The sequence below is a fragment of the Cyprinodon tularosa genome, unplaced genomic scaffold (genome assembly GCF_016077235.1).
Source record: "Cyprinodon tularosa strain WSP-4 unplaced genomic scaffold, ASM1607723v1 ctg306, whole genome shotgun sequence".
Classification (NCBI taxonomy): domain Eukaryota; kingdom Metazoa; phylum Chordata; class Actinopteri; order Cyprinodontiformes; family Cyprinodontidae; genus Cyprinodon; species Cyprinodon tularosa.
The window spans coordinates 2,163,133-2,184,585 of NW_024039015.1; the positions used below are offsets into that span (position 1 = coordinate 2,163,133).

General features: G+C 39.3%; 1 protein-coding gene across 2 annotated transcripts; it reads right to left on the reverse strand.

Moving 5' to 3' along the window:
* Positions 1-5: 5 nt before the first annotated feature.
* Positions 6-21,170, reverse strand: cpne3 (copine III). 2 transcript variants are annotated; one of them, XM_038292003.1, is made up of 17 exons: positions 21,011-21,168; positions 20,445-20,593; positions 13,324-13,503; positions 13,135-13,209; positions 12,979-13,050; positions 12,828-12,908; positions 11,600-11,689; positions 9,273-9,371; positions 8,882-8,968; positions 8,733-8,792; positions 7,098-7,231; positions 6,869-6,923; positions 6,691-6,742; positions 6,472-6,605; positions 4,461-4,697; positions 1,307-1,435; positions 6-1,022 (listed from the first exon to the last, which is right to left on the reverse strand). In XM_038292003.1, the coding sequence occupies exons 2-16, from the start codon at positions 20,574-20,576 to the stop codon at positions 1,325-1,327; spliced, it is 1,599 nt and encodes a 532-aa protein (XP_038147931.1). In that variant the 5' UTR covers positions 20,577-20,593; positions 21,011-21,168; the 3' UTR covers positions 6-1,022; positions 1,307-1,324. The 2 variants fall into 2 exon arrangements, with proteins under 2 accessions (XP_038147931.1, XP_038147932.1); XM_038292004.1 differs by lacking the exon at positions 6-1,022 and adding an exon at positions 4,026-4,138 and having other exon boundaries at positions 1,303-1,435; positions 21,011-21,170.
* Positions 21,171-21,453: the final 283 nt, after the last annotated feature.

Consider the following 21,453-nt stretch of genomic DNA (forward strand, 5'->3'; position numbering starts at 1 on the left):
GTAAGCTGCTGGTAACCTTAATTTTCGGAGGGAGTCTTCCCAAGGGATCAATAAAGTACTGTCTAAGTCTAAGTCTCTTTAGATCGCAGACGAAATGTAAAATAATAGCAAATATAGGTAATAATATGTTGAAACTCCAAAAGAGATTACCGTAAATTCCGGACTATAGAGCGCACCTGATTACAAGCCGCACGCTCTAATTTTAGAAAGAAAATCAATTTTGTACTTTAATAAGCCGCACCGGATTTTAAGCCGCAGGTTTCCCACGTTGTATGACATATTTACAAATAAAGGTATTACACGTGAGCATTTTTCTTAACGTTTGATTAATCCGTATGATAAAAAAATAAATACGGTACATATTATGAATGCTTTTTTTTTTTCAAACTACCTGTAACACATTTAAATATACGTATGTGTCGGTAACATGCAAATAACGCTGCATATACCGGTACTTTTAATACTTTTAACATTGCAGCCGACCAGGAAAAGTCATTAATCACTTTCTTCTTCCTCCTGCGTACCGAAGCCTTCCGAAAATGACTGATTTACAAGACTGTAAATAACTGTGAAAGTGAGAATTATGTATCGCACTTTTTCATTGGACCTCTGTGAATACTCATCAATTTTATTGGTCTGTTTTTCGCGCCATGAAAAAAAAACATGTATTAGCCGCACTGTATTATAGGCCGCAGTTTTCAAACAGCGAGAAAAAAGTAGCGGCTTATAGTCCGGAATTTACGGTAGATCCTTAAGAAACGGGTTCAATACATTTGTCAGAGCGGAGTTGGCATATGATGACGTCGCAAGAAGGGGCAGGGCCATGAGCAGATCCGGTACCTACATCTGCACAGGATCTGGTCCTCAACTTAATAAAGCACGTTTGGCATCAATTAGTAGCGGAGGCTTCTGAACCAGACTGTTTGTCAAACATCAGTGTCTGACCTCCTTTAAAGCAGCAATATAGTTAATCGACAAGCAAACAGAGATCCTGCATCATAACAGGATTATTATAACTACAGCTTTGAAACTGAGCTTCTGTTGCAATGATTACATCCCTAACTGAGCTGAAAAAAAAGTGTAACGTTATGCACAAAATAATGGGATGGTTCTCTTTGTTCAACTTGTGAAATAAATGAGCAGAAACAAATGTTACCAACAGCTGCCTTCATAAAAACATGATAATGCTGCGGCTTGAGATGATGAGAAAGGAAGGCGGAGATTTTAGGAAAGTTCTGTGTAAATCTAGGATAAGATGAAGCTGGAACCTTATAAAGGTCTGCAGGAGATGAGAGAGAGGAGTCAGTCGGGTTTCTTTACGGCATCACTTGGTCCCTGTCGGGTTTGGTGGATTTAGCTTCATGGTGGAGAAAAAGTCTACTAGCTGAGCCGGGATTTCAGCCAACACGCTCTTTGCCAAGACCTCAGGAGGAGCCTAAATGAAAGGGGAGATTTTTATTTTTTAAGGTAAAACCAAACACCATGATGATGTAACTTGAGTCATTAGGACATAATGAAACTGCAAAGATGAATGAGAGACAAGCAGGAGGCCATGCAGAGGAAAGCAGCTGAAAGGAAGATTTTCTTGATATTCTATAACATCTCATTAGAAGGGATGAGGTGTCAATTTCAAACCCCATCTTCTGCAACAGACACTAAATATCTGAATGAAGATGTTCAAGAACAGCAAAGTGATCATAGATAGGAAATTCCTGTTTGAAGTTTCAAGTGAGAACGCTTTCAGATCCTGAGCTCATATTTATTCCGGCTGATCAGATCAAAAGTGGATGGAGATGATAAAGAAAGACACGTGTTCTTGAGAGTTGAAACTAAGATCTAGGAGAAGGACGAATCCAAATTCGGTCCTTAGTCGGTACTTTGTAGAAGACCTATTTGCTGAAGGTACAGCTGCTGGTGTTTCGGGGTAATAAACAATTTACCACCAAGAAATTCTAGGAAGTAGCTCAAACAACCAGGAACTGTAAATTCTTTCTTTAATTTTTTACTTTGCCTTCTTCCATAGAGGACAGGTTTGTAGAGTATATGGCCCATTATCAATAGATTTCCAACCTGAGATGTGGATCTCTCTTTGTCTGGCCTCCAGGTGCTGAGTTCTTTGGAGAAATTTTCTGATAAACTGAGATCCTTTGTTTTTAAGATCCGTTTGGTCACTAATATTTAATAGCATAACTATGGACGTGGGCTATGGATTATCCTTTGGTTAGAAGCCCTATGTGCGCTGCATACTTTAACCTACAAATGGCAATTAATTGTACTCTCCCTGTAAAAATAAATCTAAATGCAAATTGATACATAAATAACCTCAAAGGCATTCGCAGAACAGTTTTACACACTAATTAAACACCAATGGGTTCTGAAAGCAAATGGTTGCACTGGGTTTTATTAACAGCTATAGCAATTACCTTGCAAGCAAGATGAAATATCACAAAATTTGTGAATTCTCAAACTACAGAGAATGCATCTCGCCAGGAACCAGCAGAAGCTTTAGCCTTGATACAGAAATGTTTCAGACCGATAAAATGCAAATGATGTCAAACAGAAGCGGAAGGCGGAAGCAAAACAAACATGGCTGCGCCGGTTTTAGGGGAAATACCCTCCATTTCTTTTTGAACGAGCAAAAGGAAGCGACTTCTGTCTTTGTTGATGGAAAGATATTTGCGCATTTCCCCTAAACAGATTTGGTTAGAGTTTGGTTAATCAGATATATGTTAACTGTCAAACAAATGAAGCTGCTGCTGTGATTGGTTAGAAAATTGACATGTGATGCAGGTATCCAATTAGCTCAAAGAATTTTACTGATTCCCTTTTGAGAACAATTTCTGTAGGACCCTTCCCAGATCGCTCTGTGTATGTCACTTTGAATTCTACAAGGTACAGTTTAAATCTGGGTTTTGCCAGGTTAACTGAATATAGGGCCTGAAGTTAAATACTTGCTACGCTTTACACTTGGGACACTTTTCTAACCTTTTTTTTTTTACTTTCCCTGCAATTATAAAAGTTTTCTAAAAATAAATAAATAAAACTACCAACCTTTGTTTTGAAATAATAAAATGTGAAAAGTTAAGAGTGGCTCTGGTTATCCTAGTTATGCTGATATAGGCTTAGACTGCTGGAGGACATAGAGACCACTTTTCATAATTGTGCTTCATTCTGCTTCCACTCTCCAATTCTGTGTTATCTGTTAGCTCAATTTCTAACTTTATGTTCTCTCTGCTTTTTCTCATCAGAGTAGCTAATTGATAATAAGGTTGGGTCTGTTTTTCAGTGTTTAGTACTTTTTCTCTACTAGACAGCTAATGGCTCAACTTCTACTCTGACTAACTCTGCTCTGTTAACACTTTGGCATGAAAAATAGCTCAGAGCTCATGTGCTCAACGGTTTCTGTCCTAGACAGGCCCACCTATGGAGCTATTTTACTGTTACCGTTTCTGACATATACATATACAAATATTTATGCATCAGTGCTTCTATGTTCCTTTTGTTTTTGTACCATCGTTTTGCCGGGGGTTTCTTCCTGTTGAAAGGGAGATTTGCATGTCGCAGCGTGCATGCTCAGTAAAAGGGGTTGCTGTAGAGTTAACGACAAAATTCAAGCGAATATCTACTGTCACTACATGTTCATCCAGGAGGAGCAAATCCAGCAGCCAATGACTCACCCAATTAACTTTAATAAAATAACTTTCAACCGATTTCTCTGGATGATTTGAATTCATTCTTTAAAAAGTGCCTTGAGCCAACGTGTTGTGAATTGGTGCTATATGAACTGAAATGAGTTGAACTGAATCAAAAAAATGCAAAGTTCATGAAGTACTCCAAGGCAGGTAACAAAGATTAATAATAGTTCGAAATTAGAAGCATGTAAAACATAAGTTTAGTGCCTGATATGAAGAGATGCGATCAGATCAGCCGAAACAAACATTGATAACAGGTCTGAAAAGCACGGGAGGTGGTTATTCATAGAGGCAGAGAATTAGGGCTTAATGAGTTATTATAGTTAGGTGTACCCCTAAGAAGGACTTGGATCTCGGGGAGGCTTCAGTTTGAGTAAGGCGAAGAAAGAGGTTACTTGCTGAGGCAACTCGGCTAAAACGCTTTGGGCAAGAGCCTGGCTGGGCGCCTGAAAAACAGATGGAGAAACGTAAACAGAAACTAATGGAGCTCTGTCCTGAAGGGCATGGCATCCATCAGTTTGAGGTATAACAAGGCGGAGTGGAGACTTTGCTCTGCCATGACAAAGCTCTTATTTAGAGGTCAGTTCAATCAACAATGATCCGAGTGAAATCCATGCAGTTTTTATGGAAATGGGTTAGCTTCTTCCAACGGAACAAAACAAGTTGCGTCAGCTGAAACCATATCAAACACCTTTCCGTATTTTATCTACTGAAAAGCAGAGAGGAATGGAAAGAAGAGGCGAGATGTGATGAGTATGGCTGACTCACGTTCTGGAAATTCCTGAAGGGGACAAACTGGACGATATCCCTCATGGCGGCCTCGCCGGACAGGGAACGTAGACGGCCATCGTCTCCGTCCAGGAACTCCATGGCCTTGAAGTCCGCCGCTCCCACTCCAACGATGATGATGGACATGGGCAGGCGGGAGGCGTTGACGATGGCGTTGCGCGTCTGGTCCATGTCGGTGATGACTCCGTCGGTGATGATGAGCAGGACGAAGTATTGCTGCAGAATGGATAAAGTTGTGTTGGTTTGGATGAAGCCATTCATAAATCCTTACTCCATAGGAAGTTATAATTAAGCAAGTTTGAAAACATTCATCATAGACTTAAATGTCCTTTTTATTTATTTTTTTATTTTATCACAGTTCACCAGATCATACAGTCAAATTGATTCAAAGTTTTCTAAATAAGGAAAACCAGTTGATTGCATCGACTCATTGACTCAAATGCAATCCGTCTCATTAAGCACGCCTGTAGCGACAGTGGAGAGGAAAAACTCCCTTTTAACAGGAAGAAACCTCTAGCAGAACCAGACCTACTTTAACATCCAGGAATTAGACAAAAAGTTTAAATGTATTGTAGATTTTCTGAAATGTAACTAAATAAAAAGCGACATTTGATGTGTGCGGTTGCAGAAGTCTAATCTGCCATTTAGGCCATAGAAAGGGTTAAAACTACGGTTCCATCGATTGCAGGTTTCTCTCCAACCACTGATTCCTAATCTTTAAAAAGCCTGACATGGCGATTCCAAATTTTGACCATTAAGGATTTATTTTTTAGAACTGTCAGTTGTTATATGATCACAAGACACCTTTAATAAATCAATCTTATCTTACTAAAAAACATTGATCACCACCCGTGAAACTATAAAAACTTCTCAAATAACCGGTCGCAAATCGAAGTCAAATTTTAGAGCATTGATTGTTGACTTTTGCAGAGGTAGTATCGGCCAATCTTCAATCTACCAGAATTAAGATACTTAATGGAAGTTAATGGAAGGACAACACAATCAGAAGAAGACACAAAGGTGTGTTTGTCTTGAGCTATAGAAATCACCTATGCAAGACCTCTTTCTACCACCTCCGTAACATTTCCAAACTCATTCTCTCCTTCCCAGAAGCTGGTTCATCTCTTTGTCTCCTGCAGACTGGACTATTGCAACGCACTTCTCATTGGGAAAGAGTCTGCAGAGGCTTCTGTACATTCAAAACTCTGCAGCTAGGATCCTGATGAGAGTGCAGAAACATGAGAACATAACCCCCTTTCTCTATTCATTACACAGGCTTCCCATCTCCCCCCACCCTCCCCACACATTTGTTGTGGAAACCGCGGCAGACCAAACCAGACGAAAGTGCGCATTCAGCTCGGCAAAGAACTCATGCTCTTCCTCAACACTGAAGTCCTCAGACATTTTTCTTTCGTTGTTTCTTTCTTTGCACAGGTAAACAGCACATTTCTTCTGCTACGCTTGCATTATCGGCAGAGCAGACGCTGAATGCACACTTTCGTCTGGTTTGGTCTGCCGCGGTTTCCGTAGACTCGTGAACGCGCTTTTAGGAAATCCTATACACTACTGTTTATGCTCTAAAAACATTCTAAATGACTTCGTTTCGAGTAAATTCTGGATGCTACCCACTCAGGACACTTGGAATACATTGGACGAGCAGTATGGAGGAATATTGACACGTTTTTTGTGGACTTTTATGGACCTTTCTGTCTCAGGCACCATAGACCTCCATTATTTGAATGTCAGCAGACAGCAAGAAGGCTCCCAGATCTCCAGATGCATTTGAGATATCAAAAAAGTACTCCAGAGTGTTGTTCAGCATGGGGGTGAGTAGAAAATGAAGGCTAATCATGTTTTGGGTGTACTATTCCTTTAATGTCAACCCCTGCCATATAAAAGCTACCTTTACAACCAAAGTCAACCCTCATGCTGGAAGGTAAACTGATTCATACGAGGAATATGTGTGTGACGTAATGTTTGGCCTACTCACCGATGCGGTGGTCTGTTGAAGGGCTTGTTTAGCAAAACAGGCTACATGGTTGATGATTGGGGAAAAGTTGGTGGGACCGTAAAGTTTGACCTGTGGGAGACACGCCCTGTAGGCCTCCACCACCCCTTGAACACCTGCGTCACAACGCCACATCCAGCATGACTACAAGGAAACCCAACGCCTGCTGTATAAATTAAGCTTCAAAGGTAAGTTACACACCTGCACAAAACGGATTGCTTGGGTTGAAGTTGAGCGGAAACTCGTGGGAAACCTGTAAAAGGATATCATCAGTTTCCAACGTTAAGTGTCCGTGGACAAGCACATTTTTATCTGATAAGACAACAGAGTCAGACGTTTTCAACATGTTTGTCGTATCATGTTTCAAGGTGAGCTTTACCTGCCAGGACGGTGGAATCTGGGCTCCAAATCCGAATGCAGGAAACATCTTATCACTGGAAAAAAGGAGACAAACTTTGGTAAAACCTGGGATAACCTGCAAGCTGCTGCAACACATCGAACTGGATGGATTTTTCTGTCTGTTTCTCTCTGAGGTTTAAAGGGATGGAAAATCATATTTATTTTTAATGAAGAAAGGAACTAATCTTAATGTAGAAAGATGTTCTTACGCATCGTAGTCCTGAATGACGTTGCCCACAGACCAAATGGCAGAGAGGTACTCGTTAACGCCCTGAGGGCTGATGTAATGCAGGGACTGAGGAGATCGAGGATCTCCGTTAGAGCCGGTGAAGTCGACAGCCACCTGTGGGAAAAAGATGGAGGCATGAAAAGAGTTCATGTCTGCTTATAGGCAGGGTCAGGGTTAAATAGCGTATTTATTTCTATTTTATTTAAGCTGTAAATAAACAACTTAACAGAGACTTAACTCACATCTGCATGGCTGAATGTCCCTTTGCAATTTGGACTTTTTTTAGGTCATTAAAAAATCTTTCTGGATCAAAACTGGAACATCTGGTTTATCAGAAATGGTAGAGCTCATTTAAACTAAGTACAGTCTCATTTTAAATCTATTTTATCTATTTAATTATTTTTCTATTTTATTTCATACATATAAATAATGGAACAGTCTTTAGCTGTATTTTATGTTTTTATTTATTTTAATGTCTTTAATATTTGTATTCAGGTACAGAAAAATAAAAACTAACTATAGGCTTTTTCTTTTTTATTTATTTACATATTTAGCTATTCTATTTAATTCAATTTGATAAATAAATGTAAAAAAAATATATATGTTGTTTATTATATCTATCAATTCATCTAGCTTTTTCATTAAAAAAGTACTTTACTTTTTTATTAAAAAGTAAAGGAGCAATCCTTCAATTTTTCTGTATTTTATTTAGTTGTATCTATTCATTTATTATGATTATCTATTTATCTTGTTTGTTATAAATAACAATAAATAGATAAACATTAAAATAAAGGAACAGTCCATCATTTTTTAACCTGGTGGAGGTTAGGGGCACTGCAGAAGGCAAATGTTAATCTGTTTGACTCATAAAAAAAAAAAAAAAAAAAGTTTTTAAGTTTTTGGGATTGTTGAGCTGGTAAAACATCCAGTTTCAACCACTTTTTCCCTCTTTGACCCAGACTTTCCACCTAAGATGAGGAATATTCGGTTAAGTTGTTAAGAAACAACCCACTCCAAGGTTCAGCCAGCTCAATAATTAACTAGCAGCTCAGCGTCACCTACAGTGAAGTAAGTTAAACATCAGAAGGAGCTGCTCTCTCTGGGATCATCTCCTCAAAGCTCGTCTGAAAAAGTTTTATGGGCCGAGGGAAAAAAGGTGACCTTATTGGGCCATCATGATAAATATATATATATATATATATCTGTAAGAATCAGGGTGTGTCTTCCAATGAAACAATTTCCAGTCATGGTGGTGGCAGCATTATGCTGAGGGTCTGTTTAAGGAGCAATTCCAAATTCTTCACCTCAATTTCACAGCTAAACATTCAAAACCCTTTAGGAATTGATCAAATATGATAGAAACTAAACTCTACTGATGCTGGCATTTTGATGAGCAGTTAAACATCCAGCTACAACAATGTATCTCCAAATTTTGTTTTTAAGAAGTTGTTTTGTTTTTGTAACAATCAGCTTGGAAAAAGAACTGTTAAAAAATGCTTACAGCCTGAAATAACTCAAAGATGAACTTACAAACTTACAAAAATACAAACTTCTGTCAGAGAGGGAACAACAGAGAAATAAAGATGTGATTTTTGGCAAAGGAGTTCAAACTCACAGTGAAGTTGATCTGACAGCCTCCCATTATATAATCCAGGAATGTATACTCCTTCAAAACCTACAAGGAAAAAGTGAATGCGTCTTATAAACATCTGAAATTCCAGCTTCCATACAGCAGAGCAATTAAAAAAGAAGCTGGTACCCCACCTGGCAAAACTTCACGCTCACAATACCAGAGTTACGGTAGCCTTTCTTCTTCTGTTTCTTTTTGCTGTTGATGCATTCAAACTCTGCCTGTGGAACGAGATGACGGTAGTGAATTTAGCACAAGAGCAGCAAAGCAACAGAGGCTGCTGGAAAGGTTTGCTTCTATATTACACTTGGGGTGGTATTTTGTAAAACTTGAAAATGAAAAATGAACGAAATTATTTCTTTGAAGCAGCGGATGGAGATTCATCAGATGGAATCCTGAAACATCCGACTCTACCTGTTTAGGCTTTCATTATCGCTTCGATAACATCAGTCAGACTTGTTCTACAAAGCATTCCTAACCATCACAGCGGTAATTTAGAACGTTCCTAAAAATTAAAAGTCATACCGGAGAGGTTCGAGTGGCATCCTGGAGTCGTTTCATCGTCGTCTCGAAGGATCCAATCAAATCGTGCGAGCCGTCGTCGTCGTAGTCGTAGCACTCCACCTAAAAATAGTGAACTAATTTATTGTATGGCTGCTGGAAATCCAGTCAATACGCCAAACAGAATCTCTAGTTCAAAGTATTTCCAGATTTTTAGAGTTTTTATGTGACAGACCAACATAAAGCAGTACATAATAATAAACAAAAGAACAATTATTGGTATTTAAAATGTTTCGACAAACAAAAATCTAAAACTTGTGGCTTTTTTTTTACCTTTACTTTCAATTTCCTAAATATTCCAACCATCTATAAATGGAAAGAGTATTGCTAGATTGACTAAACTAAAAGGCTGGGTAAAGATACTATTAACCAAAGACGATGAGAGCAGCAGCATCCACAGCTCAGGTGGGATAAAATATTTAAAGGGAAGCCCTTAGTTGTGCTCTCTAAAAGTCTTGGCTTTTGTGAAACATTAGGGATAAGAAAGTCTTTACTTAAATGAAATATGTCTGAAATTTCCCAAATGTATGGAAGAAGATTAGGGCCACTGAAAAAAAAAAAGTTTACTGATTTTTAAATTTTATTTTTATTTTAGTTTAATATGGAGAAAAAAAAGTCAGAATTCTGACTTTTTTCCCATAATTCTGACTTTTTTCTCAGACTTTTAGATCTTAATGTAGATGGGCACCATGAAGGAAGAGATGTGGGAGCACTAAGCTTCACTGACAAAGATGTGAGTTGCTTGGGAGGGACAGTAACACAATGGTGGAAAATTATGGAATTAGGTGACTTTTTATGTGCCTAAGGGGTACGCGGTGATGCTATTTCATTAATGGAGGAGCAGAAGGTTATTAAAACATGAGAGCTAGTTTAGTCTCTAAAACAGACATGGCTACGGTTTGATGCTAACATGTTTGTTAGCTGTAAGAATTCAGTCAGAATTCTCAGAAAAATGTCAGAATTCTGAGATCAAAGTCAGAATTCTGAGATTAAAGTCAGAATTCTGACTTTTTTCCCCATATTAAACTGAAATACAATTTAAAAATCAGTTAACTTTTTTTTTTCAGTGGCCCTAATGCTCTTCCGTACAAATGGGATGAACTTCAAGCGCGTTAGGGAATTTGCTCTCATCACACAGAACAAATCAAACCTGTTGGCCTGGAAGCAAAACAGTACATCGGCCTACATGAAACACGGCGGTGGCCGCATCATGCCATGGGAATGCTTATCAGTATTTTTGGCTTTTACAGGTTGGCAAGCCTTTGTGTTGGTCTTTGTCTCCAAAACTCCAAAACCAGCATCTGGATTCTTTCGGTTTCTGTTTACAGGACAACGTGTTTAAATGAGGCGGCTCATGAAAAAAAACAGAGGAAACAAGCATGCAAGAATGAAATTCAGAGAACAAAGGAGTTTTCCTCCTTTTAGAAACAGGACAGGAAGGCATTACAGACATTTAAAGGAATAGTACACCCAAAACATGATTAGCATTCAGCTCGGCAAAGAACTCATGCTCTTCCTCAACACTGAAGTCCTCAGACATTTTTCTTTCGTTGTTTCTTTCTTTGCACAGGTAAACAGCACATTTCTTCTTCTACGCTTGCATTATCTGCAGAGCAGACGCTGAATGCGCACTTTCATCTGGTTTGGTCTGCCGCGGTTTCCGTAGACTCGTGAACGCACTTTTAGGAAATCCTATACACTACTGTTTATGCTCTAAAAACATTCTAAATGACTTTGTTTCGAGTAAATTATGGACGCTACCCACTCAGGACACTTGGGATACATTGGACGAGCAGTATGGAGGAATTTTGACACGTTTTTTGTGGACTTTTGTGGACCTTTCTGCCTCGGGCGCCATGGACCTCCATTATTTGAATGTCAGCAGACAGCAAGAAGCCTCCCAGATCTCCAGATGCATTTGAGATATCAAAAAAGTACTCCAGAGTGTTGTTCAGCATGGGGGTGAGTAGAAAATGAAGGCTAATCATGTTTTGGGTGTACTATTCCTTTAAGGCTTTTTCTTGATGACACCAAGTCCTGATCTGTTAGCACTCCAGGTTAGTTCAATCACTCTCACACCACACGTCAACCAGGACCTAACAGGAAGATGAGAACAGATAGAAATCCTGCAGCACATGAAATAACTCACTTGTCCTGCCTCCTTCTTGCTCGCTTCAGAGGTTAAAGAAATACACATCATCGAGAAAGCACTGAACACAAAGCGTTAGGCTCTTTGTTTGCTCTGAGATGTTGCAACACCAACACTGTGACTGCTGTGCTTAGATATTTACTTTAATGGGTTTCTCCAGGTCTCCTCCACACAGCGACTGCAGCGGGATTTTAAACGGCTTCCATGTTGGGTTCAAGTTATTCTTCACCACCTGAAAACAAATTTCGGAAAAAATCATCAACACGTTTGTCACTCGTATGAAAGAAGACATATTTAACTCCCTAGTTTCACAATAACTTCACTATGTTGCTCTTGACCCTTTGAAGGGCACTCAGTGAAATACTTTGAAAAGCCAAATTTCAAGCCAATAGTGTTATTGGAATCCAGGAGAATATGGAAGAAAAAAAACTATCCTAACGATTGGGTCGACCAATCATGGTGATATCGTGTCAACAACACTGTAAGGTGGGACATAGCTTTCATAGCTCTGTAAAATCTTATCAGGCAGAATCAATTTCTTCTTTAGAAGAAGAACAGCAAAATCGCTGACTGATTGGAAAAGTTGTTTGTGCTTTTTCCCTCCTGTTTGGCTAAAACCAAATATTAGTAGGTGAGCAGAAGGTGTCGCTTCTCCCAATCGGCACAGAAAGCTCTGCTGAATGTCCCTCCTAAAACACTTTCAATGCGTCAGTAAATATGCCATTTACAAAGTGTTTCAACCCTGTATGTTTATGGCTAATTTTAGCAGTCTGTTGTTTTTCTCCTTTAATAAGGTGTAACAGTTTCTAAACATGAAGTGGTTTGACATTTTACTTTGAAAATTTGGAATAAATATCAGAATAAATGCTTTTATTTTGATGGGCCGGCTGCATCATCTTTGTGAAGTAGTGCAGACTTGACAGCTCTCGTCAGGGTCTGACAACTCCTTCTCAAACAGTGAATTTTACAGTTTTTTAAAGGGGTTCCCGACCCTTGACCATAAGTTGGTGAATTTTCGGGAACATTAGAATGCTGTTCTGCTAAACCTTCATTTATAACCTTGGTGTCAAGGCAACAGCAATGGTATTTTGCAAGAGAGTGAAGCCTAAACAAAGGCGCTCAATGGAGCACTGCTGCTGCTGTAGATGTGAGGTGTAGCAGAGCAATCAGGTAATGATGGTTCAGACTGTGAAGCTTTGAAAACTATCAGACATATCTGGTTTAGTACTAACATATTACAGCAGCAATGAGAACAGAAATACGACTGCTGTAATCAAACGTGCAAAGCTCCTACACACCACACAGTAAGATAAATGTCAACAAGACAAGAAGTGAAAGAGGTTCGCTCAGACGTTGGGGATGAGTTCTACCTCTGTCCTGTGGGCCAGCTGCCACCCGGTTCCTGTTTGTCTGTAAAACTCTAAATAGGGATCTGACTTCCCGAAGAAATCCTACAAAACAAAATGAATAGCAGTGAAATAAGGACCAAAAAGAAGGGATTAAAAACATTTAAAACCTTACTTTGTTATCCAGCTTTCTTGCCTCCACCTCAAGCTTTGCCACCCGGTTGTCTTTTATTTCCTCTGCAATGATCTACGACACAAACGTTGCATAAATGCGTTAAAATAAAGGAATTTAAAAATGAACGTTTTCTCTGTTACTCTCTTTGAACCTCACAGTGATCGTCCCCTTTCCAGCTGGCTTGTTGTTCTTCAGCACCAGCGGTCGGGTCAGTTTATTACTGGAAACAACCTAAACATAGCAGATAGAAAAGAGCTTTTTTACATTTTAGCAACTTAACAAAAAGAATCACTATCAAATCTAAGATTTCGTGTGGTTGTTTTGTCCCAGAAGAGGCCGTCTCACCTGACCCAGGGTGCACTCCAGCTCCCCAAGGAAGTCGTCATCACTCAGGTCAACTGTCTTGTTATCGATGTCGTAAATCCCAAACTTCAGCTTCTGGACTATTTCAAAGTAGTAGTCGATGACAAACTTTTTGGCAAACTTTGGATTGAGGCAGTTCTGCACTCTTTCTGTGCGTCCCATCTGTTGGGAAAGATCGGACATAGCCGGGTGACGAAGGGGAAGCGTTGTTAGGCTTAAACAAAGCTATAAGGAACATGTGAATGGAGACATACGGCGATGAAATAGCACATGGGAAACTTCACCAAGTGGGCTGTAATAATTAACACAATGATATTACCAGGTAACACAATTGAACGCACAAATAAGTCACTGGAAAGGAGGAAAAAACGAGCCAGACTCATTTATTCAAGTGTTGTAGAAACCCCTGCAGCAACAATGAGCTGCTTAGATTGTGACATAGCTGTAGAATTAGCACCAGTTCATTGAGGTTTGCACCCATTTTAATCAGGGCTGAGGTCTGGACTTGGACTAGACCATCTTGCTATTCTGTTGCGTATCTGCTGCTCTGTTTGTGATCTTCTGAAGATCTAAATGTGGATAGATTGTCCAGATTATTATACCACCAAATTGGTTCATGGGAAACTTGATGCAAGAAAATTGTAAGGATTAGGTTGTGGTTTGAAGACCCAGGAGGCAGGGAGGCAGAGGTGAGTTTCTTGTTAATTTAATGAAATGTAAATAGACAACTGAGGCAGGAATCCAAAAATCAAGCATGCAAAAAGTAAAACAAACCAGAAATCATGGAGACTTCAGAGGAGAACAATCACGACAAGAGAGACACAGTGAGACGGAGTTGGAGGAAGTTAGACGAGGAACCAGCACTGAGGAACTGCACAAAGAGTGTATTTATGGGAGACTGAACAAAGAGAAGAATAACGAGCAGATTGGGAGCAGGTGTGAACAGAGCAGACTGGAAAGGAGCTAGGGAAAAAGGAGAACACAAGAGGGCAACAAATAAATACCTGAATACGGAAATATAACCAGAAAACACAACAAAATAAGAATTAAAACTAGAAATCTAGAAAACAAAGTAAAGTAAAACTGAATACTCAAAAGAAAACATAACAGAACCAAGACTGTGACAGAAAGAGATTAGGTAATATAGTGGAACCCCGGCGGAGGGGGGCAGGGAGCCAGCGGAGGTAACAGAGGTTGGGTGCAGTTATCTGTGTTCAGTGTGTTTTGATTCAGTGTTTTTTTCCCCTCTTTCCCTCATTGGATCTGTCGCTTTGAGACATGATATCTGCAGTAGGGCTGCAACTAACGATTATTTTAAAAATCGATGAATCGGCCGATTATTTTTTCGATTAATCGATGAATCGGACAAAAAATATTTTTTATATTAACCTCTTTATTCCAAAATAAACATTTTAGACAGAACAAACAAGCACACGAGTACAGGTTGCTCATTAACTGTACTGGTGCAATATGAAAAATAAATGTTTGTGTTAAAACTACGCAAACTTACATGAGAAATGTAGCTGTATATCCACAAAATATAGGGTGCTTTGTTTCATAAAGCACAAAAAAGACAGGCATTTTTGTTTTTTAAAGCCCCTAAGGGGTTCAAACAATAGGTCCCCCCATTTCAACAAATGAGTGTTTTTTAGACTAGAAGAGCCTTTAAAGACAGGAAAGTATAGCAGTTAAAGTTGCTACTTGAGAAAATACTGAACCATAGAGATAAAAATAGCCCTGTGATTCAAATTAGAAATTGTATTTGGAATAAAAATGAGAGAAAAAGGGGTGGTAAAAAACACATCCTCCAAAGACAGATATTTACATGGGAATGTGGCATATAATTAATTGACATATTACTGATCTTGCTGGATTTTATGCTTTACTTCCATAAATTGCAGGATCTTCTTTACTTTATCTTTGCCAGAAGATTTAAACTTTAAAAGCCTTGCCCTTATAATTTGCAAGCTAATTTATTTCTAAAGGCTATTTTAATTATTGTGATCAATTTGCGCCGTCAATCCCGGCGCATGCGCGCTTCATTTGCAGTCTGGACGCTGAAACATCATGCGGCTCTGACTGCAGCGCTGAGAGGGATTCCTGCGGGAGAACGGGGTTGGGATGGGGGAGGAGCCTCACGGCAGCAGCTGCTGCTGCAGGACAAGAGTAGGAACGATACATGCTTTCAAGTAAGAGTCTCCAAAAGCCGCCAGTAACACCGTAAAAAGTCGCCAGATTTGTCGCTAGTCGCTTTTTTTAAAAAATAGTCGCTAGAGGGGTCTGAAAAGTCACTAAATATAGCGACATGGAAAAGTCGCTGAGTTGGCAACACTGCGCAACTGCAGCGCTGGTTCGCTCTGCCGTAATTTTTTTTCTTACCCTGTTTCAGTCAAGTGGCAGTGATGACGGCGGCGGCGGAAGCATTAATCGTGCGACAAAACTAATCGATGATGAAATTCGTTGCCAACGCTTTTAAAAGTCGATTTTTATCGATTCGTTTTTGTAGCCCTAATATGCAGTCACATTACACTACTTAGAAAGCAGCTACGTGGTTGGAGAAGAGACACACAGCAGCACTCAGTGAATATTAACCAGCAGCTACTTCGATAGATGCTTATGGAAAAGTTAGGAAACAGGTTGGTTAAAAAAAATTAGAGATGCTACCGAAAAATCTGTTTGTTAGACATACAGGGCTTTTTTAGCTAAAAAAGGCAACATGTTGTAAGTTTAAACAAGTTAGTATTATAATGCAAGAAGCTTGAGAAAAAATAGGAGGACCATGACTCCCAATTACAGGTTAAAATTAACATGTTTTCTTATTGTGTAGACAGACAGAATCAGACTGTAGAGCCTCTACATATCTTAAAATTTTGCTTCTGGCATCATAATATTAGTAAATAGGTTCACAAATCTTTTTAAACACACTGGAAAAAGTATAACCTTGCTCAAACTAAAAAAAAATGATGTCCAGATATCACATCTAAAATATTTGACTTCACAGAATCTGAATTTAATCACTTGTTATGACCTGATTATATTATGTTGATGTAAACAATAATATTGCACTTGACACAACTTAAAATCTTTGCCCTGTTTCAAATGATTTTCTGAACATTTTAGCTGATGAACCAAACTAATATATTGACATTGGACCAACCTAATTAGGGCTGGGTATTGTTAAAAAAATTTCGGTTCCGGTACCAATACCGATACCTTCACTTCGATACCGGTTCCTGAACGATACTTTTTTCGATACCAGTTTTATAATATCAATTCGAAAAAAAAGAAAATTACACAACATAAAAAAGTACAAATCTTGAGTTTTATTTTAAGCTCTGTTTTTCCATTTACATTTTTCCTCTTACATAAAAAAATAAATAATTCAGTGTCTAATATTCACTGTTACATTGTGAGGACCTTTTTACTTAGCAGTTTTCCTTTAGAAAAATTACCATGTCTGACAAACAAGCCCGTTGAATGGGATCCTACTGACAGCGCACCGCTGGTATGGGGGGGGTCTGAGCGGCTCCGACAGAAATATTGAAGGCAGGATGAACTGACTGCACTGATTACGTTTTCAGGTGGATTTTCCCACTTAAAAACATAATAAAACTACTTTATTCCCACTGATCACAGCAAATATAGCTGCAAGGCAAATAAAGGATAGAGTAGCTCCGCCCAACGCGCGTCTGACCCACTTTGCGACCGCGCAGCCAGAGCAGCAAAGCTTCTTCAGCAGCGCGTCAGAAGCTGGTACAAGCAGCAAAAATGAAGCAGCAGACGAGTTTTGCTGCTCTTGCTGCGTCCAGTTTGAAAGCAGCATGATTCACTCCGCTCTGGCTTTGCTCTGCCCACGGGCTGCTGAGAGGAGGATGGTCGCGCTGGCTGCGGTCCGCTCTTCTTGCAGTCAAACACAGAGCGACTTTCTGCTCTTAAATTATTTCCGTGCACGATGTATTGCATTGTGCACTATTAGCATCAGTCTTAATAAAGTGAAGCCCATCGGCGTCGCCAGACCCCATTTACTGGGGCACGTGCCCCAGTATAAATGAGCTGTGCCCCAGTATAAATCTCATGAATATTTGCAACAGTATTACATTTTTTAACGCATCAATTTAGATAATTCCAACGTGCAGCAAGTGTGTTGTTAACTCCAAATTGAGGATGAATTAGCGCCCCCACGTCAGCGCATGTCACTGCATGAACTGCAGGTAAACTAACACACTGCTCTCAACTGTTTTGGATGGGACACTGTGCGGCGCATTTTTAGTTCTGGTAATGTTTCTTACCTGTCAATTTTAATATTTTCCCAGTGAAACCACATGATTTATAGGCTATTAACTGAAAATGACTGCATTGGTTTGTAGATGGATATGAGGAAATTCCTCACACGAAGCAGAGACAGGGAAGCAGTAAAACAAGATGAGAGAGAGGGAGGTAAGGTCCCGTGATGAATTAGTGATTTAAGCTAAGCAGTTACATTAGGGACGTTATAAGCAATATGATAGATATTTACATAATTATAGATTTACGTTTTTTTAATGTTTGCTGTAGAGGATGAGAATGAAGGTGCTGGAGTAGGAAAGGGAGGATGAGGCGAGACTGACAGGCAAGGGACAGGTGAGAGACAGGAGATACAGGACCATGAAGGTGATGAGGATGCAACAACCAGCCTCCAAAAATAAGAAGGGGACATTAGTGACTTAGGGGGAAAGCATGATGGTCCTAAACAAGTGAAGTTATCCCACTATCCCCAGCACAAATTTGGAGTAGAAAAAAACGTTTGTTTAATTCAAAATGGTTTGAAAGCTTTTTATGATTGAAAAAGAAAGCCTTGTCATCAAGGATATGCAGTGTGTTTTCAACTTGCTTGATAACATCATATTCCCAAGACTAACACAGGTCATCCAGATCTCCCTCACAATCCCAGTCAAAAGCTGTAGTTATGAAAGGTCATTCAGTGTGTTGAGAAGGTTCCACACTTGGCTGAGGTGCACAATGGGACAAGATAGGCTCCATCATCTTGCTATTTTATCAGTTGAAAAGGAAGAACTTTCTAAGCTGAGTCACAGTCAAGTGATTGACCGCTTTGCAAAAATGAAAAATAGGAGGTACACTTTAATGCTCAAAAAATTAGTTAACATTTCCCCCGAACTAAAACTCTGAAACCTAGAAATTAATGATTACTTCAGAATGTGTATAAGGAAACGTTTTATTTTTAAAGTTGGTAATGTCTTATTTTTTATAGCTGCAATGTTGAAAATGTTCATGTTTGTTAAAACAAATATGCTCTTACACTTATTAATATCTCAACTGGTAATTTTGGTTGGAATGTATCAGGGTTGGGCAGTGTGCTTGTCTGTATTTGTGTATGGAAGGAGGGGCATATGCGGTAGGGGGTCAGTGCCCCAGTAAAGCTTTGTGCCTAGCAACGCCCCTGGTGAAGCCGCACTTTTGACCTGGGGGGCATTTTAAAGGGGTTCCGCGACGCTGCAACCAGTTCACAAAAGATACACATGAACCCTGGCTGTAGGCGTGACCACCTGTGTATTTTTCCTGGATGACGCAATCACCTTAAGTGTTCCAGCCAATCACCGAAACTTGGTACCGAAAGACGAGGCATGTTTCGATACTCTGTAGAACCGAAGCATTTCGGTCGGTACCATAAAAGTACCGAAGTTCGGTACCCAGCCCTAAACCTAATATACTTACTTTTAACTAAATTGTTAAAACAAGAATTAATGTTTGTATAGAAACCAGTTAATTTAAATATAACGAAATTAGATTTTTCACATATCATTTGACTTTACTTCAGAAATAAGTTCCATTTCCCATCTTACAAACTCTATACACCCCAGACAGGTTGCCAGTCCATCGCAGGGCAACACAACCATTCACACACACCTAAGGGGAATTTAGACTAACAATGTTTTCAGACTGTGGGGGGAAGCAGGAGTACCCAGAGAGAATCCACACAAGCATGAGGAGAACAGACAAATTACATGTAGAAAGATCCCAGGCCTGGAACTGAACCCACGTCCTTCTTGCTTCAATGCAGCAGTGCTAGCCACTGCACAACTGAGCCACTCTGTCATAGTCTGGGACTTAGACTTGATCACGTGCTCTGAGTGCATGCAAAGCGCAGTTCACATTTGACTCAAACAGAAAAAATTACCTGCAGGCCATAAATACAGATATACATATTGAGAGAAATCAAAAACTTTGTTTTGAGTTCCTTGTACGTGTATTTAGTTCAAAAAGAATGAGTAACAAATCAATCAATAGTTTCATCTAGTTTAGAGTGAAAAGCATTAGTTTGAAGGAACAGTTACATGTTACACTTTTTTTCAGTGCAGAGCACATAGAGAAGTTGGGAGAGCTGCAGATTTAAAGTTGAAACAGATTTACTGGGATATGCTACATGCAATAAAATATATCTCCAAGGTTATCAAAAAAGTTACAAGAAAAAAATACGCTATGCTATATTTAAAATGCAGCATATTCATTATTTTCTGGAAATTGTACTTCTAGGGATGCATAACATATTATTTTTGGCATCGGAATCGGCTTTTATTCTTAACTTTTTTCATGCATTGATGTTTTTTTGGCCCTACATATGTAATGCACTAAAAGGCATCTCTTTAACATCTACAAATATAAATATCAGTGCAAAAAAGGACAGCATTCAATAAATAGATGTTTGAGCTCATTTCAACTTGACCTCTTTACTTCAGTGTTTTTAAAACTACAGTATCTATACTTCCACTTAAATAACATGATTTTTTCTTTTGACACCACTATCAAATACTAACCATGTGGAAATACTTGGTGTGCTTTATTTTTCTGAAACTTTGCAGTAGAAACCCATAATTGATATACAGACAGTGATTTCAGCATCAGTTTACACTTTAAGAGAAAGAAAAACCTAATTTAATATTTAAATCTAATGTTAGTTTTAAGAATTTCCTGAAGAAAGTTATGAAAACTTACTGTTTGCTATCACTGATTCGTTTTCTCTGTACTCTCTACAACAATTATTCACAATTTACGATTTTACATCCAAAATATATTATATTACAGTGAGTTCTCTTCACATTACTGACCTCATACCACTGGGAGTCAGAGCTGCTCATCAAAAGGACGCACAGGGGGTCAGATTTGGAGCCGATGTCTCTGTCCAGGAGATTGTCGCAGGACACCGTGAGCTCCACCTTGGTCACACACTGAGCAGCCATGTCTTCCTGTCAGCAAACTGCCACAAAATTGCACCAGAAAAAAAAGCGTAGTCAATAAAACTGTCCACATGAAGGAGGACTGTATGTTCTTTCGTCTACTTTAACTTTGGGAGTCGCCCCTGCAGATGCGACACACACCCAGTCCGTTACACCCACCATCCAAACACAGCGTAGATAAAACTATAAGCTAACGCAGCTAATAATGCGTAAGTTTAAGAAAAACAGCTTTGACGTAAGCGTTGTAGTAGCGTAATAATATAGCTGTTAACGATGGCGGATGAAAAACATATGGAAGCGTACGTATAAAAAAAAACAAAGTAAACAAGTTAATTGAGAGCTAGCAGGTAAACGTGACAATTAGATCTAATAACAAATAACTTTATATATCACGTCGACTTCCGTGTGTTTTAAAGCAGATTTAAACACGAGCTTACTGTAGTAGACGGAGTAGAACTAGTTGTCTTTAGATTAATCCGCGCTCAAAGTGGTGCGGAGGGATTGTCTTCGCCCAGATTTGATCCAGTGGGTTTCCTGGTGTCTGGAGGTGATCTGCCTCGTTCTTGAAAGAGTCGGGGAGGCGGAGCTGTCACGCGGAACAACGTCACTTATCGATAGCTTTCAGTCATGGCTGCACACTTTCCATAGGTAGAGGCGTGGAGGCTGAGGCGGGTTTAGACTAAATTTACTAGAGGGAAAGAAAGGGTGGGGCCACGGTTTTTCTTTTTTTTTCATGCAGAAACAAAAAGAAACAGAGAAAGAGCGCATTATTTAGGTTAATAAGAGAGCCATACAAACCCAAGGTGAAATCAAAATGTATATCAGGGGCGTCATCTGACCCAATGCAATACAGGGGCACAATAAGGCACCAAAAAATAAA